Genomic DNA, 16,881 nt, shown 5'->3' on the forward strand with positions numbered 1-16,881 from the left:
TTTTGTTCCAACACCGAATAATTAAAGCTTAATTATGTTTAAATTGCTAGTACTCATGGAGGAGAAAATATAGGCACAGAAATATACTTAATCACATCAAAACCTGAGGGAAATTGCATCAGAGTTCTGAGTCCCAGACGCTACTTGGTTAAATAAGGTTGACTGCCCAGTGTTCAGCTACCAAAGATGCACTCATCAGCTCAGCTCAGGTAAGTTCTTGAGTCTTTGGCTTTAAAATGTAGAGTGAAAAATACTAAGAAATTTGATGTTTTAGAAAAAAACATGAGAAATTTGTAAGTGAATCATATTTTGCCAGCATTTTTGGTTTAAATGCTATGCCTGGAAGAGATATTTTGCCCTCAACATTAGAAGAGTCTGACTGAACTTATATCCACAAAAATCACATTTCTCTATTTTCTTTTATTTTTAAAAGTTTTTTTTTTTTAATTTTATTAGAGCTTTATGGTTATATACAGTAGTTTGGTTTATCCTGACAAACTCAGCCATGCATGGAAATGATCCCCTGATAGATCTTTATACCTTTTATTACCTTGTATGTATGAATTTAAGAAACTTAACAACATGTGCAAATTCAAATCCATGTGAATCACATAATGTATTTATGTAGGTCTAAAACCACACATATCTATCATCCATAGTCCAATTCTTATATATTAACAGAGTCATATGTAAGCACAAATTCTGAACACAAAGGAAAATTACATAATCCCTAAGAAAGAGAAGCCTATGTATCTAAAACAAATCCACTGTGCCCCATCCAATTTCCAATTTTTACACAAAAGTCCATTTAAATTCCAATGAAATGAAAGAGGATATGCTCAATTCTAATGATTTTTCTTCTTTTTAAAACATTTCTTTGATCAGAAGACTCATCAGAGTACACCAGACCCCTGCTACAAATAGGTTACAAGTATTGTGCTCAAACTATAATAGACTTCTAAAGGAAAGTCAATAAAACTCACTTCATGTGTTATCAATACTAAAAAAATAGCAGTAAAATAGCAGTAAATTTCTTTATTATTAATCAGTGATGTGCTCTGTATTTCTAGAACTAATGCCAAAGTCTTTTGAACCCAATCATGATTTTTAAGGAATGTAATACAATTGATTTTTTTCCTCCATGTGAATATTCTGAAGCATAGCAAAAGATAATGAAGCATTTCATAGTCTCGTGTCTCTACTATCTGCGTTTATTCAATATTATTTTGAATATCAAATGAAATTTCAATTCATCAAATTCTACTCCATGAGATGAGGAATTCAGGCCCCATGGGTACTAAGAAACATAAAAAGTCACAGACTCATGTACATTTAGATCAAAGTTTCTCAACTTCCTAACAGAGATATTTATTTTTAAAATATTTCAAATAACAATATGTTTAAAAAATGACATATAACTAGGTAATATCCTCAGAATAGAAGTGGCATGAAAAAATCATATTCTCTTTAAAGATACATTACTGATGTCCACAAGTGCAAAATATACATTTATAATGTTTTGATGATTTTCTTGGAAGTTTACATAACAGTAAAGAAGAATGGACAGGGAAAATTGCTCCTCTTTGATTGAATTCATTTTCATGGGAATTACCAATAACCCTGAGATGAATGTGGCCGTATTTACTACATTTCTGCTTGTTTATCTCATTAATCTTCTTGGAAATCTTGGAATTATCTTCTTAATTAGAGTGGATCCTCAACTTCACACACCAATGTACTTTTTCCTCAGCCATCTCTCCTTCTGTGACCTCTGCTATTCCACAGCAATTGGACCCAAGCTGTTGGTTGACATATTTGTCAAAAACAAATCAATTCCTTTCTTTGCCTGTGCTCTGCAGTTCATCTCCTGCACCTTTGTTGATTCTGAGTGCATACTGCTGGCAGTGATGGTCTTCGACAGATACAAAGCCATCAGCAACCCCTTGCACTATGCAGTAGACATGTCCAGCAAGTTTCGCTCCCTGCTTGTAGCTGGGGTTTACCTGGTGGGCACAGCAGATGTCTTGATACACACAACATTAACCTTCCACTTATGTTTCTATGGGTCTAATGAGATTAATCATTTCTTCTGTGACATCCCTCCTATTCTATTACTATCTTGCTCTGACACACAAGTCAATGAGTTAGCGATATTCACCATTTTTGGTTTCATTGAACTGAGTACCATCTCCGGAGTCCTGGTCTCTTACTGCTACATCATCTCATCTGTCTTAAAGATCCACTCTGCTGAGGGGAGATTCAAAGCTTTCTCCACCTGCGCCTCCCACTTAACTGCAGGGGCAATTTTCCAGGGAACTGTGCTCTTCATGTATTTTCGACCAAGTTCTTCTACTCTCTAGATCAAGATAAAATGAGCTCACTGTTCTACACTCTTGTGATTCCCATGCTGAACCCTCTGATTTATATCCTCCAGAACAAGGTTGTAAAAGAGTTCCTGCAAAAACTGAAAAATAAAATGTACCTTTAAATATTTATGATAAGCTTCCCTCCAACACATGTGTGATTATTGTTTTCCTAAAATGGTAAGCAATTGCGTATGAAAAATGAAATGTTCTCACTTTTATTTAATGAAATAACTATTTACATTAAAGTCTGATCATAGGAAAATGTTGTAAATCCCTAACCTCTCACCATCCTGTATGTGTCTTTAAAATATTTATGATACCATGTCCCTGTGGAACATTTTCCTGATCTAATTTTACCAGATTTTTTTTTTTTTACTCAAAAACTCTCTCAAATATATTGACGTTTACTAAGTTTGTACTAAGTGCATCTGTGCATTTCGAGAATCTGTTTTCATAGCAAAACTAATAATATCTGTAGTAAAGAATCCTCTCAACTATTGAAAGTAACAGACATTAATTAACTAGTTTAAATCTAGTGTGTGGAGAGGCTTCTTTGGTTGGAAAGTCTCAATTCTGAGTTCTACAGAAATGCCATTTGGGAAGAGGAATGGATTAAAGGCAAACAGTCTGACAATGAGAGGAATCTTGAGGTGAAACACCTCATGCTTTGCTTTAAATGGAAAGCTATTCCACATTATTACAGAGCAAGGGAAGAGCCTGGTTACAGATCCACCTGCTGTAATTGCTAAGGGTCAACTCTTCCTCACTTCTTCCATACTTTCTTCCCTTCCTCCTCCTTTTCCGACTTGATTCTTGGTTAAATGCCCCTATTTTAGTATCTCACAGACAAGTATCTCCTAAAGGCACTTTTTAATGTCATCCTGTATATGTATTAAGTATTTGCTTCCAATATATTTCAAGTGTCCTTCCTTGAAGACCCAGTGATGAGTCCCTGTTATGTAAAAGAACTCTTTTGTGTTTGTGAGAAGAAAATGGAAAACAAATAAATAAAAGAATAAAAATAATAGATACGTTCAGTGGTGTTAGATGCCAGTAAAACAAATATAAATTGCTAAGGTATGTGTACTGGGTATACATATTTTAGAACTTCTGATAAATTATGTAAAATATTTGAGGATACAAAGTAATAAATCCATAGATGCATAAAATATCTGCATTGAAAATAAAGATTGTGAATCTGTGTATATTTGTGATATGTGTCTATTTCATTCTTCTCTGCTATAGTGTTCTGTTTGCTAGAAGACTGAATCAGTTTGTTGCAAACAAATTTTACATATCAATATATTTGAAGGATCGTATGTGACTCAAAGTCACTCTGAGTTATCTATAACACCTGTAGAAACTAAAAATCAATGATGTTCCAGATTTGCTAGTTGCCATTATAAAATGCTTCTGTTTGAAAATATTTCAGTAAGAAATGAAAGCCCAAGAAGCCCCTTCTGCCTTTCAAGCTGAAATTTATGGGACAAATGGCCTGTCAGATCATGACATGGTGGAGGAAATCTAATAATATTTGTTTTAGATAAAGACTTTAAAGGTTTCCCCCTCTACTTTGTTTCTGTAGTATGTTCTTTGGATTTTTTTTTTGTTGTTGCTATGAGCAACACCACAGCAAAAAACTTCTCAATTATTAATAATATGTGCATAATGTGCTCTTAATGGATAGCTAATAATACTTGTGATCATTACTAGTGTTCTAATCAACCCATTGCCCTTGAATATGGCACTTAATGTATTTCAAAATCTAAACACTGACTTAATCTAACTCTTGGCTCTGTTATCAGATGGATCTATTTACTGTGAACTACAGATAATAAAAAGTTCAAAGTACTACAACTGAGAGTTCCAAACCACGATTCCTTGATTTTACTAATTATAGCCCTCCTTCTCTCTACCTGAAAAATGGAAGTTAAATAACAAATTATCATGAACATTTTTAGGGTGATTCAAAATTAGGGGGAAAAAAAAGCACATATCCCATAATATTCTCCTATTTGGAATTTCACAAAAATGTCAATACAACACCAAAAACTTTTGGTCTATCCTAGCTTATTCATTAAATACTTCTCATTTTCCTCTCTTAGGATCTCTAAATCATATCCTTCTCACACATGACTTAAACGATTATCCAAATATAATATTAAAAATGACTGTGGAGGGATTCCTATCGTAGTAAATTTTCTGTGTCTTGACCACATTTTTTACTCTCTGCCATTGAAAATCCCTAAACAAAAGAATTTCATAGCAGTGATACATTTAGGTACATGGGTAGCACAGACAATAGATACATATGGGTGACAGACCATGTAAATGCATTAGTTAGATTAAAACAGTGATACCAGGCATGGTGGCACATGTCTGTAATCCCAGCAGCTTGGGAGGCTGAGTCAGGAAGATCTCAAGTTTAAACCCAGCCTCAGCAATTTAGCAAGGCCCTAAGCAACTCAGTGAGACCCTGTATCTAAATAAAATATTTTAAAAAGGGCTTGGGATGTGGCTCAGTGGTTAAGTGCCCCTGGATTCAATCCCTGGTACCAAATAGTAGTAGTAGCAGTAGTAGTAGTAGTAGTAGTAGTAGTAGTAGTAGTAGTAATAATGATAAAGCAGTAATGATGTTCAATGATGCAGTAAAAGCAAGTTTTGATGTTTCAGTCAGATGCAGTAATTTATTGATTGATTGATTGATACCAGGGATTGGATTGAATCAGGAGTGCTTATCCAGTAAACCACATTCCCAGTAATTTTTTCTTTTTAAATAGGTCTCCCTAAATTAATTAGTTTCTCGATAAGTTGCTGAGCCTGGTTTTGAATTTGGGATTCTCCTGCCTCAGTCTCCAGAGTCCCACTGGGATTACATGTGTGAGTCACTTTGCCTGGCAGGTTGCAGTCATTTTTAAATTCCCTTTTCACCACCCATCCCCAACAGCTCTCTCTGTCTCTCTAGAAACATAATGTGAAGGGTATTCAATGACACTCTGAATCACTAGGGAAAGGAAAATGGAAATCTTCCTTCCTAGAATTCTGCCCCTTCTGTGCAAGAGAGAATTAGCCTAGATTGTTTCTAAATATTTTCCAGCTGTTTTTTCAGACTTCTTTGAATTGTGATTCTGTTACTGTGTAAAATCCTCTTCAATATTGAAAACAATTTAAAGAAGAAAATAAAGAAAAAAAAAAAACTACTTCATCTTTTCACAAAATAATTGCATTTATATCTATATACTGTTTTGGTCTCAAATAAAGGTGACGATGATGCCAGAAAAGGATGCAAATTTCACAATGCCAAATTTCTTTAAATGTAGTCCTTTCCAGGGTTTCTTGCCATTCTGAAGTCCATGGACACTTCTTAGATGTGGATCTACAACTCTATTTGTGCTGACATAATTAAAATTTAAAAACTCAGTTCTGTACTCACTAGAGAAGGGTTCAAATGAACACACTTGAAATGTCAAGTAGCATTAAGGGTGTGGAAGGACTGGTTCTTTCACATTGATGGAAGAAAAGGGGACTGGCATTTGACATCATAGAATTGTACAGAAGGTTGCAATTAATAAAATCAATCAACTCCTTCATTTATAGTGAGGTGGGGAGGTAGACCACCCAGAGGCAGATAGGGCAAGGCCTCAGAGAAAGGAAGGTGTGAAGGAAACCATGCCATCCTGGAAGGAGCCACAGGGCCTGGGGACATCCTGTGACTGTCCTTGACAACTTCAACCCCAGGTGGCTCTTCCTTAGTTACCACTGGCAACGGCCAACCACAAAATTTACCCTTATGGAAAGTGCTTTGTCAACAGACACGCCAAAACCAAGGCTGGACCCACCCTCTTAATTGTGTAAATAAAGGATGAAACTTGTGCACTTCTAATTGGCCTATTAAACTCACAGCTTGATGAGCCTGACTGGTCCAGTCCAGCATCCCTTGTTTACATAGGCTCCACCAATCACCTGTGCTGGGCCTTCAGAAATGTCTTTAAAAACCCGGAAGCACAGCCAGTAGGGCCCTCCTTTGCAGCCCCTCCCACACCATGGGAGACTTTTCAGCTTTCAGGAAATCTACCCTCCATTGTCTATGGATCTCATTCTTTGAACTCACAAGACAAAGAATTCACCTTATATCACCCTCCTAGTTACAGTATGACTTTGAACTTTCTTCTCTCTGGTTTATAGCCAGGACATAGGATAAGAGAGCCAATTACTAGATTTAATCAACTATACACAAAAATGACAAGTGACCCTATATTCCATCCCTATGTTAATATCCAGGATGAACTCATGAGGATCCACTCAAAACATGCATAAAATATTCACCATTGCATTGTTTTGGCATGATAACATCGTAAGCAACTCAAATATTATCAACACATTGGATTAGTAGTTAACAAATACTAGGAAAGTCATGAATAATGTATTATTGGGTTTTTCAGGCTATAAATTCCCTACCAGAATCACTCTGGTTTATTTTATATCATAAAAACAATAGTAGAGAACTAAGTAATAAAAAGTTTCTGATTTCTAACAAACTTTAATGACTGTGTTTTGGTGATTTCTAACTTTAGATAAATAATTTCATGGTATATGACACAATAATGAAAATGAATAAATTTCCTCTACATACAACATAGAAGCATTTTGCAGTCCATGTTGAGTGAAAGAACAGAAACATGAATGTGAAAAACAATTACACTGTATTACTGCCAAATACATCAAAAATACACAATCTGGGATACCAGATGAGATGTCACTTTGTCATGGGTGTGGGATCACTTTCTAGTGTGGGATACACTTTTATTTAAATGGGCAAGGTTCTCAGTGAAAGGATGATTTTTCATTTCTGAAATTTTACTTAATATGCCCTTTTATTATATATAACAGTAGAATCTAGTTCAATATAGTTACATAAGCATGAAATATATCATATTCTCATTGGGATCCCAGGCTTGTGGATGTACAGGTGTGCAAAACTCAACTTAAAGTGGATCAAAGACCTAGAAGTTAAGATCATAAACTCTGCACCTACTAGAAAAAAAAAATATATATATATATAGGTCCAACACTCCAACATGTTAGCTGAAGAACTGACTTCCTCAACAGACTCGTAAAGTGCAAGCATTAAAATCAAAAATCAATAAATGGAATGGTATCAAACTGAAAAGCTTTTTCACAGCAAAGAAAATAATCCAGAGCTTGGAGAGAGAACCTACAACGTCCTTTATAACTGATAATTTTAAAAAAATGTAAATTTTATACTACAAAGTTTTCTTATTCGCTATCAAATTTTTACATAAATGAAAGATTATTTTTTTTAAATTTAGCAGTTATTTTTTTCCACAATCTAAATCAAAAACAGATTTGTAGTTTTAACATGGTGAGTAAATTTCATTGAAAACCTTGGGAAATGGTTCTCATGCTCCTGAATGTGCTACCTTGTTTGTAGATTCTCTTTATCAACTCACAGGCCCTCCCCTGGGGCTTCTCCCAGCTGCAGGGAGGCCTGGTTGCTTTGATGCCAGTGTCACATGAAGGGCTGCTTTGTGACATTCTGTACCGCAGGACTGGATGGCTATTTTCTGAAGAAGGATTTTTTCAAGGCAGTGTCCTGTATGTTATTTCCATGCCTGGCTTGTCTGGAAAAACTTAAATAGATTTATTTTTCTCACTTAGTTAAATATGATGAATAAAATTTTCTAAAGCCATTATTTTCAAACAGTATTCTCTGGGGTAGTTCAAAGATTATCCTGTGACTCAACTTTATCCCTCCTCAGCTGTGGTCCCAGATTAGTACTACTCACACAAGGATGCAAGGGGAAACTTGCCCATCTGTACCACCCTGACTGGATTGCCAGTCAGGACCGGGAAGCAAATCCTGGTGTGTCCCTGAAGCTTCCATTCTTTACAAATCATAAAAAATAAATCTGCCAAACCACCTGATTTCTCTGTGTTTCTTAACTCCTTCCTGCTAGTTGACACCATTAAGTTCCAGAATCCAAACTTACCTCTTAGACAACAGCAGAAGACCAAATTAGTTAAACAAACAAACAAACAAAAAAACTGAATTGGCTCCAAAACGTACGGGATTGATTGTGATGTTAGGAAGGCTTATCTTGGTTTTCTTTTCTCTTTTTTTGTTAACCGATGATTGCTTTCCATTTTACATATTGGTATATTTTTTTCTCAAAGCAATGAACCCATATTTTTTATAATTTTAATTGGTAGATAACATATATATGTTTATATATTTCTATATTTATATATATCACACATACACATGCATACATTTACATAAGTACATATATACATACATACATATATATTTACATACATACATGCATACAATGGAGTTTTATTCAGTCATGAAGAAAAACAATTATGTAATTTTCAGAAAAGCTAATGGAACTCTAGAGCATAATTTTTAGGGAAATAAGTCAAATGTAAAGATCAAACTTATATGTCACCTCTCATTTGTGAAGATTAGAAGGCAATACCCGGAAAAAAAAAAAATGGACTCCATAAAATTAGAAAGGAGACCAGTGGGGAGAAGAAGACGATCAGGGTGAAGTGGGGAGGGAAGTAGAGGAGGCATTTGGGAGTGAAAGTGATCAAATTATGCTTTATGTAGGTGCAAATAAACTACAACAAAACACGCTGTTCTGCATAATGAATATGAACCAATAAAAAAGATTCCTGCCTTCATTATCTATTATTAAAATGCAAATTAAACCTAAAAATAACATAAGCCTACACTTGTGTTTTAATAATGAACTGAAGTGAAATAAATCAATGATATAATTCAAAATTAGTGAAAAATTATATTCCTTTGAACAGTGATAGTATTTAATACATGGGCATGATGTATCTAAAATATGTTTGTATATTAATCTTTGAATGTCTAAATCTATTCCTGTTTCCTATAACTAGGCCATTATTTTTCACATTGTTTTTCGTGATGACATGTCTCTGCAGGTTTGTTTCTCCAGGTGTTATAGATTGCTGTTATGTTATAAACATTACAATTGGAGGAGTCACTGAAAACTGCATGACTGTGAACCTCATGCAGTCAATAACTGGAGTTGTAGATTGTGATGATGTACGCGTGTAATTATCGAAATAGAAAGTGTTAGCTGGTTACATGGCAGCTGAGTTAGAAATGATAACTTGTGGCCTCTCTTTTAGCTGGTTGTGATCTTGTGACTAAATTTTGCATGAGAGGTTGTATTTGGAAATCCCACATACTGGTTGGTATACTTAAATAGGAATAAGTGAGAGCCCCTCTTTGCTACTCTGCCTTCTGCCTGCCTGGTCAGTGTGGTATGGAGAAGGAAGGCTCATGTTCGAGGTGACATTACTGTCCAAGTAGCCCATCCGACATCTCACTTTCCAAGGCAGAAATTTAGTTGTTTTCTAATTTAGGATGTTGAATATTTGCCTTTAAAGAAAGAGCATAACAGTTTGTATCTTATATAATGTGTGATTACAACATTCTGATATTCCCAAGGATCATATTGTTCTGAGAGGAAATGCAATTTTAATTTAAATTTCTATGTGCTTTTCCAGACCTGTCACTTCCCCACTCCTGGACCCATTACTCCCCAATTTCTGAAAAATATGTAAATTTCTTTTGTAGATTTTGTAGATTTTCTTGCAACATTTTTTAAGGGTCATAATTTTTAAAGATCACACACACAAACATACACACACACACATAAAAAAAAAAAAAAGAAAGAAAGGGGGAAGAGAGGCTGAGAATTTACCAAAATCTTACATCAGCAATATTTTTGGTGGTTGTACCAAACTCCTTGATCTGAAGCAGAAGGGTTTAGTTCAATTAGAAGACGACTTGGGAAAAGAACTGATCCCCAGGGCAAAGAATATTCGGTACTTGTAGAGCATTATTAGTTCTGACGATAGAATATATTTGAGAAGTCAGTAAGCCTCTCTTTCAAATGAAATAAATTGCCTGACCTTAAAAATAATCTTTCTTATTTCTCTCTTACTTTTCACCAAGTAAAAAAAGGTAAGCATTTTGTTTAAACTTGATCCAAATAGGTAAGCATTAACTACTCCTAACTAATACAATTTTAATTTTACATACATGTGCATTTTTTAGTGTCAGCGAAGAACACATCATATTAGAAAAACATTAAATGTTTTTATGATTTCGAAGCACTGATTAAGATGGTCCCTCTACTTTTCTGGCTTTAATTATTTTATGATCACATGAGATGAAAATAAAGTGTTTTTAAACCTGAGTCCATATCTCTAAAATTATCATAATTTTATCGTCATCTTCTTCAATGTTAACATTAAAATAATCTCTATTGGTTGATCTCTATGCGTTAAGTATGCATTCAAGTATTTTATATTTCATATGTAGTAAGTCTGGGGAAGGCCTCTTACAAATACTATTTCTTATGACTGTTCAGGTAGTGAACAGATATTATTGATTTGGGTTTGCATTATATCCTAGTGATGTCAAAGTGCTTTGCAGTTTGTTCTGATAATTGTCCTTGTGTTAGTCTCCATATTGAATTAATTTGAAATCAATAAGTTAATGAATTTGATTATTATATGGTAGTCTAATTTTAAAAAATTGTTGTATAGTGTTAACCTGAAATCTTATTTAAGTAATGTCATTTATAGCTAGTTATTATTGAACATGTTAAAAACTTAGTTATAGCATTTTCCTTTTTGTGTGGTCATTTGACTCTTAATTTTAAGCAGATACATAAAGTGTGCCTATTTATGTGATACCAAGTGACTTTTCCATACATGTACACCTGTATAATCTTAAATCAGTGTAAAAATAACTTTTTGAACACTGACATGTCTATGGTAAAAAGCTACTTTTTTCTTTTTCTTTTTTTTTTTTGGTAGTACTGGGGATTGAAACCTGGGGAGGAAAGGCTCTACCACTGAGCTAAACCTGAGCCCTTTTTGTTTTTGTTTTGAGACTGGGTCTTACTCAGTTACTGAGGCTAGCTTTGAAATTGCAACCCTCCTTGCCTCAGGCTCTCAAGGAGCTGAGATTACTGTTCGAGGTGCTTCACTATCTAGATACTCCATTTTATGCAACAATTCTGTTTTGCTGTCTATAGTAGCCCTGATGTGCAATGGCATGTCAGAAATTCCCGATGTAACTACAAGAACATAGTACAACCTCACCCCATCCCTCCAGGGCCGGTTCCTCAGTTTCCTCAGCTCTGTTACGTTGTACTCTTGCTTCTGTGACATGAACTTAGAGCATTGTCATAGTCTATAAAATGAAGACACTTATATAATTATGAAAAACTTTTTAAATATTTTAAGAATGTCAACATATTGACTGAAAAACAACAAATGATTAAAAAATGTATTTACCATTGTTTTACCCAGTAACAGAAAGTCCTTAGGATGCCCAGGGAAGCGCTTCATAGTCACTTCCTCACTTCTGTCCATATGTGTTTGAAGAGGAAATCTTAATGACTGTACAGACCTAGACTTCTTAGCATGTGCTTAGAGATGTGTCTTGTTGCAGGAAGTTAGTCCCTTTCAAGTCTTCAAATTACTTAGCATGTTAGGTGGATATCATTTATCGCACACAAAATAAATGAGATAAAATGCTACCTTTGCAAAAGTGGATGAAACTACCATAATTTCTACACATCCTCTCTCCCATCCTTTCTAATGCATGAACTCGAAAAGGAAAAGACATGTGAAACATATTTAATTTGCAACTGAAGGGTTGGGTCTGCATTCAGGCTAGAAGCTAGTCTTATACCTTGAAGCCTATTCAAATGAAGCAACCACTTTGACTTATTCATAATTTATTCAAGAAGTTAGCAAATTTAAACTTGTAAAAAATATATTATGTAAGACACATGAAATTTAGAGTATTAAAATAAGCTTGCAATATAGGTTAAGGGATAAGAAAAGAACATAATAAATATTTAGAGTCACACTGCAGTATATTCAGTCAGAGAAAGCACCCATATACACAGGCAGGGGGAAAAAATTATGAAACAAATGAGGTCAGAGCAAACAGGAATTTGGGAGCACATGAGACGTTTATGATGCTTTCAGAGGTGAATTGTGGAAGATGCTTCTTTAATACCATAAATGTGTATTCAAACGTTCACATTGCAGTTACAATTGCTTTTGTGAATAAAGGTGCTACCTTTGCCGACGTTTCTGTGTTGAGCTTTCCCTAACAGAAAGAATAGCATGGCATTCCTTTTCTTCTCACTGGAAGGTCTGAATAAAATTCATGACTGCTGGTTCTATAAACCATACATTGAAATGCATGTATAATTTATAAAAGTAAATAATATTTCATAATATGTAATGGATAGTTTATAATTTCTGAATAATAAAAGTACGAAGATATAAAGTCAAAGCTGAACAATATTTTGGAAATATTACAGAAAAACCAACATCTTTTAAATTTTCACTATGTTTGTTTCTAAAAACTATTTTTTTAATTTTGTTATTTTATTTGTTCTAATTAGTTGTACATGACAGTAGAATGCATTTATACATTTAAATGCCACACAATATGTTACTTAAAGAGCGAAATTAATTTCATATTGATAATTGGAGAAATTAGATTTAAAATATGAAGAAAAACATGGTAACTGGAAGAAAATCATTGCAAAAATGGGCATACATTCTGATTTTGAGTTTTGAGGAGTTCAAATGAATACAAAGAGTTAAAATAACATATTTTATCGAAATAAAAAAGAAATATACTATCTCCATGAAACAAAAAGAGATTAAAATTTTTCATGTAGATAAATTTATTAATAATGAAAAACGTAACTCTAATGTTAGATTTCTGAAAGTGATAGATTTTGTTCCCTTAGGAACAGGAAAATTAGAACGCTCACCATCATTGCACTATCCATGAGAACACAAAAGCCCAAGACAGTGAAATGACTCTTACTTCTGGTGAACTCTTTCCCACAGATGAAGCTTGAAGAGGTAGAAGCAGAAGACAATGTCTCCACAGTGGTGCGGTTTGTCCTGCTGGGATTTTCTGAACTTCCAAACCTCCAGGGGTTTCTGTCTGGGCTGTTCTCCATCATTTACATGGTTGTCCTCATTGGGAACAGCCTCATAGTCATAATAACCAGGATTGACCCTGCATTACACAAACCCATGTATTTTTTCCTGGCAAATTTTTTTATTTTGGAAATCTGTTACGTTTCAGTCACTCTCCCCAGGATTCTGTTCAGCCTTTGGACTCAGGACAGAAGTATCTCCCTACTGAGCTGTGCCACTCAATTGTGCTTCTTCCTTATACTGGGAACTGCAGAAAGTTTCCTCCTGGCTGTGATGTCCTATGACCGCTTTGTGGCCATCTGCAACCCTCTGCACTATCCTCTAGTCATGAGCCCAAAGAAGTGCCATCAACTGGCAGCTGGTGCCTGGCTTGGGGGAATGCCAGTCCAGGTAGGGCAGACATGGCAGATATTCTCTCTGCATTTCTGTCATTCTAACAAAATCAACCACTTCTTCTGTGACATACCCCCCATTCTCAAGCTAGCCTGCGGGGACACCTCTGTGCACGAGGTGTCTGTCTATGTAGTGGTGATATTGGTTGGGGCGGTACCTTTTATGTTGATACTTGTCTCTTACAGCAAGATCATTGGCACCATTCTGAGGTTGCCCACAGCACAAGGACAGGCTAAGGCATTCTCCACCTGCTCCTCCCACCTGCTGGTTGTGGTTTTATTTTTTGGATCAGCTTCCATTACCTACTTCAGGCCCACATCCAGCCATTCTGCAGGAACTGACAAACTGCTCTCTCTGTTCTACACCATAGTGACTCCCATGTTCAATCCTGTGATCTACAGTCTCAGGAACCAGGATGTGCTTGCTGCACTCAGAAGATTATGGCTTCAAACAGTGTTCTGAGTTTTCTTTAGGTTGGTTCATCTTATTATCAAAGTTATCAGGGAATCATTTCAACTCTCTGCATTCTCCTTTTGAGAGGGTAATGCCTTCAATTTTATGTCATATTTTTGTTATATTTAAATCATAGCCTGAAATTTAATTTGTTCACCTATGTATAGGGAAATTTATCCATTGCTTTGATCCCACCTAAAGAAAATTATTTCTCATGCATAAAATGTTAAAGTGCATCACATTTTCCTTGTAAATATATGAGCAAAATTCAAAATATAGGGTCTTGTGCATTGAATTTAAAGAAACATTAAAATTTACCAAATCTCTCTGTATATTGGCTAACATTCTTCTTTAATTATATGGCAGGTTAGGACATAATTACCAAGGGTAGTTGTATAACAAATGTCTGTTCAGGAAATAAAATGAGTGAATGGATAAATGAATGTTATTTTGGCTTACCACAGATTTTTGTCAAAATCTGTACATTTTTAACATTCATAAGTATTGGGATAACAATGCACTAAATTGGATTACTCCTGAATAACATCAAAAGAAAAGACATAATGGCCAGTTGAAGTTGTGCATGCCTGTATCCCCAGAAATTCAGGTGTGTAAGGCAGGAAGATTTCCAGCTTGAGCCTGCATCTGCAACTTAGCAAGATCCTCAGCAAGTTAGCAAGAACCTGTCTTAAAAAAAAATTAAAATAAAAAAAGAACTTGGAACTTACTTCAGTTGAAAAGAAGAGCTGTGTTCAATCACCAATACCAAAAGTATAAGTAAAATATAATTTCTTTTAAAAGGTTACATGCATACAAGTTCTGTCCTCTCATCCTTGCCATAAGAGTACCAGATGTTACAAAACTGATTTTCTATTGCTCACATGTTTGATGTCATGTTCCCAGGATACCTTGCATAATCATTTTCTTCCTCCACCTTTTTTCTTCCTTCCTTTCTTTCTTTCTTCCTTCCTTTCTTTCTTTCTTCCTTCCTTTCTTTCTTTCTTTCTTTCTTTCTTTCTTTCTTTCTTTCTTTCTTTCTTTCTTTCTTTCTTTCTTTCTTTCTTTCTTTCTTTTTCTTTCTTTTTTGTGATGGTGCTGGAAATTGAACCAGGATCTTATGCATACTAGGACTCTCCAATACCCTGAGGCACATCCCCAGCCCTCATCTCTTTCTACACTTCAACAGCTTTACTACGCTCCCAAACCTATTCCTATTTTATACTGTTATCTATGAGTGAAAATTTGAGGACATGGTAGAAACTATTTTCAGGAATATGTGAAGTCCACACAGCTGGACTGCATTACCTTACCACTTCTTCCATGCATTTAACCCACTCCAAAGTGATTAAAATTATTAAATTTGTGAGTTGACATTGAGGAAAGGAGAAGCAATCAATAGAACCAGAAATGGCCACCCATCCACTACCACTTTTTCAAATAAGTTATCTTTCTGTTTGTTTTTTGCTTCTGAGAATCATTCCATCCTGTAACTTTAGATGTAATAGTGCACACAATGCATGGACATGTTAGCTCCGGTCCTGGAAACACTAAATTTCTCCTTTATCAACCTATATACATCCTACACCATCTGTAATGATGTTTTATATTTATTCATTTCTGTATTTTATTCCTAAAAATACACATGCATATATCTCTTATGATTTAATGCTTTATTTTGAATCTGAAAATTGGCATAAACAACAATGATATGACTGTGGCAATAAAAGTAAAGTTTATAGCAGAGATGCTTCTGGTATTTGTTTATTGTCTGAAATTTAATAAAGCACCAATCACAATGTCCCTGGCACCAAGCTGTCCCAGAAGTTCAGATAACTGAATTACATGCTTCATATTCTCAGCAAGTGTCAAGGAGTCAAGTGTCAAGTGCAAAGTAGTTAAATGTCATCTAAATACATTGTATAGCAACTAAAATTAGTTAAATACTGACAATGTGCTTGTTCCTGTTAATACGCAGGATTATTAGAAAATATAACTATTCACCTAAGATAAAAAAATTAGAAAAACCTTATGAAGGAAACATTAAAGTGGTGGCTGTATTCAGATATGATTCTTAAAGAAATCATTAGTTATGTATTTTATATTTAAATTCATTGAGATGACCATACATTGCTACTTAAAAAGAAATGAATATCAATGTTGATTACCTGCACAAGTAAGTCTCTTGTTTACAAATTGAAATGACGTTTAGTAATGCAGTTATTTTTCAAATATTGAACATATTCTTGGTAAGATAATCTTCGAAATTAATTGTAAATTTATTGTAAAAACCATCAATCAACATGAACATTTTAGAGTTTGTGTCTTAAATGACTTAACGAATAATTCCTTGGGATTTAATATCATATGGTGCATCAGTTAACAATTTATTTTGGTTATGGATCCATTCAAACAAAGACTGTAAAAATTATTCCTCCTACTTCACTGAGTTATTGTGATTGACAGGACAAGGATCCCCAGTGATGTCCACCTCCTAATCCCTGGAACATCTGAATATGCCACATCATGTGGCAAAGGGATATTGCACAGGTGATTAAAGGTTTAAATCCTGAAAAAAAGAGATTATTCAAGTCAGACCAATCTAATAACATGACCTTTT

The 16,881-nt window shown here is 34.7% G+C and overlaps 1 protein-coding gene and 1 pseudogene across 2 annotated transcripts; both read left to right on the forward strand.

Moving 5' to 3' along the window:
* The first annotated feature begins 1,559 nt into the window (after positions 1–1,559).
* LOC306639075 (olfactory receptor 5W2-like) lies at positions 1,560–2,488 on the forward strand (annotated as a pseudogene). Its single transcript has one exon. The product of its transcript is annotated as an olfactory receptor 5W2-like (transcript).
* Positions 2,489–13,316: 10,828 nt separating this feature from the next.
* On the forward strand, positions 13,317–14,273 carry LOC306638464 (olfactory receptor 10AG1-like; the record flags this gene model as incomplete). The annotated part of the gene is made up of 1 exon (XM_079101727.1): positions 13,317–14,273. Exon 1 carries the CDS (start codon positions 13,323–13,325, stop codon positions 14,271–14,273), a length of 951 nt encoding a protein of 316 aa, XP_078957853.1. The 5' UTR covers positions 13,317–13,322.
* Positions 14,274–16,881: the final 2,608 nt, after the last annotated feature.

This window comes from Sciurus vulgaris, assembly GCF_902686455.1.
Source record: "Sciurus vulgaris genome assembly, chromosome: 11".
Lineage (NCBI taxonomy): Eukaryota > Metazoa > Chordata > Mammalia > Rodentia > Sciuridae > Sciurus > Sciurus vulgaris.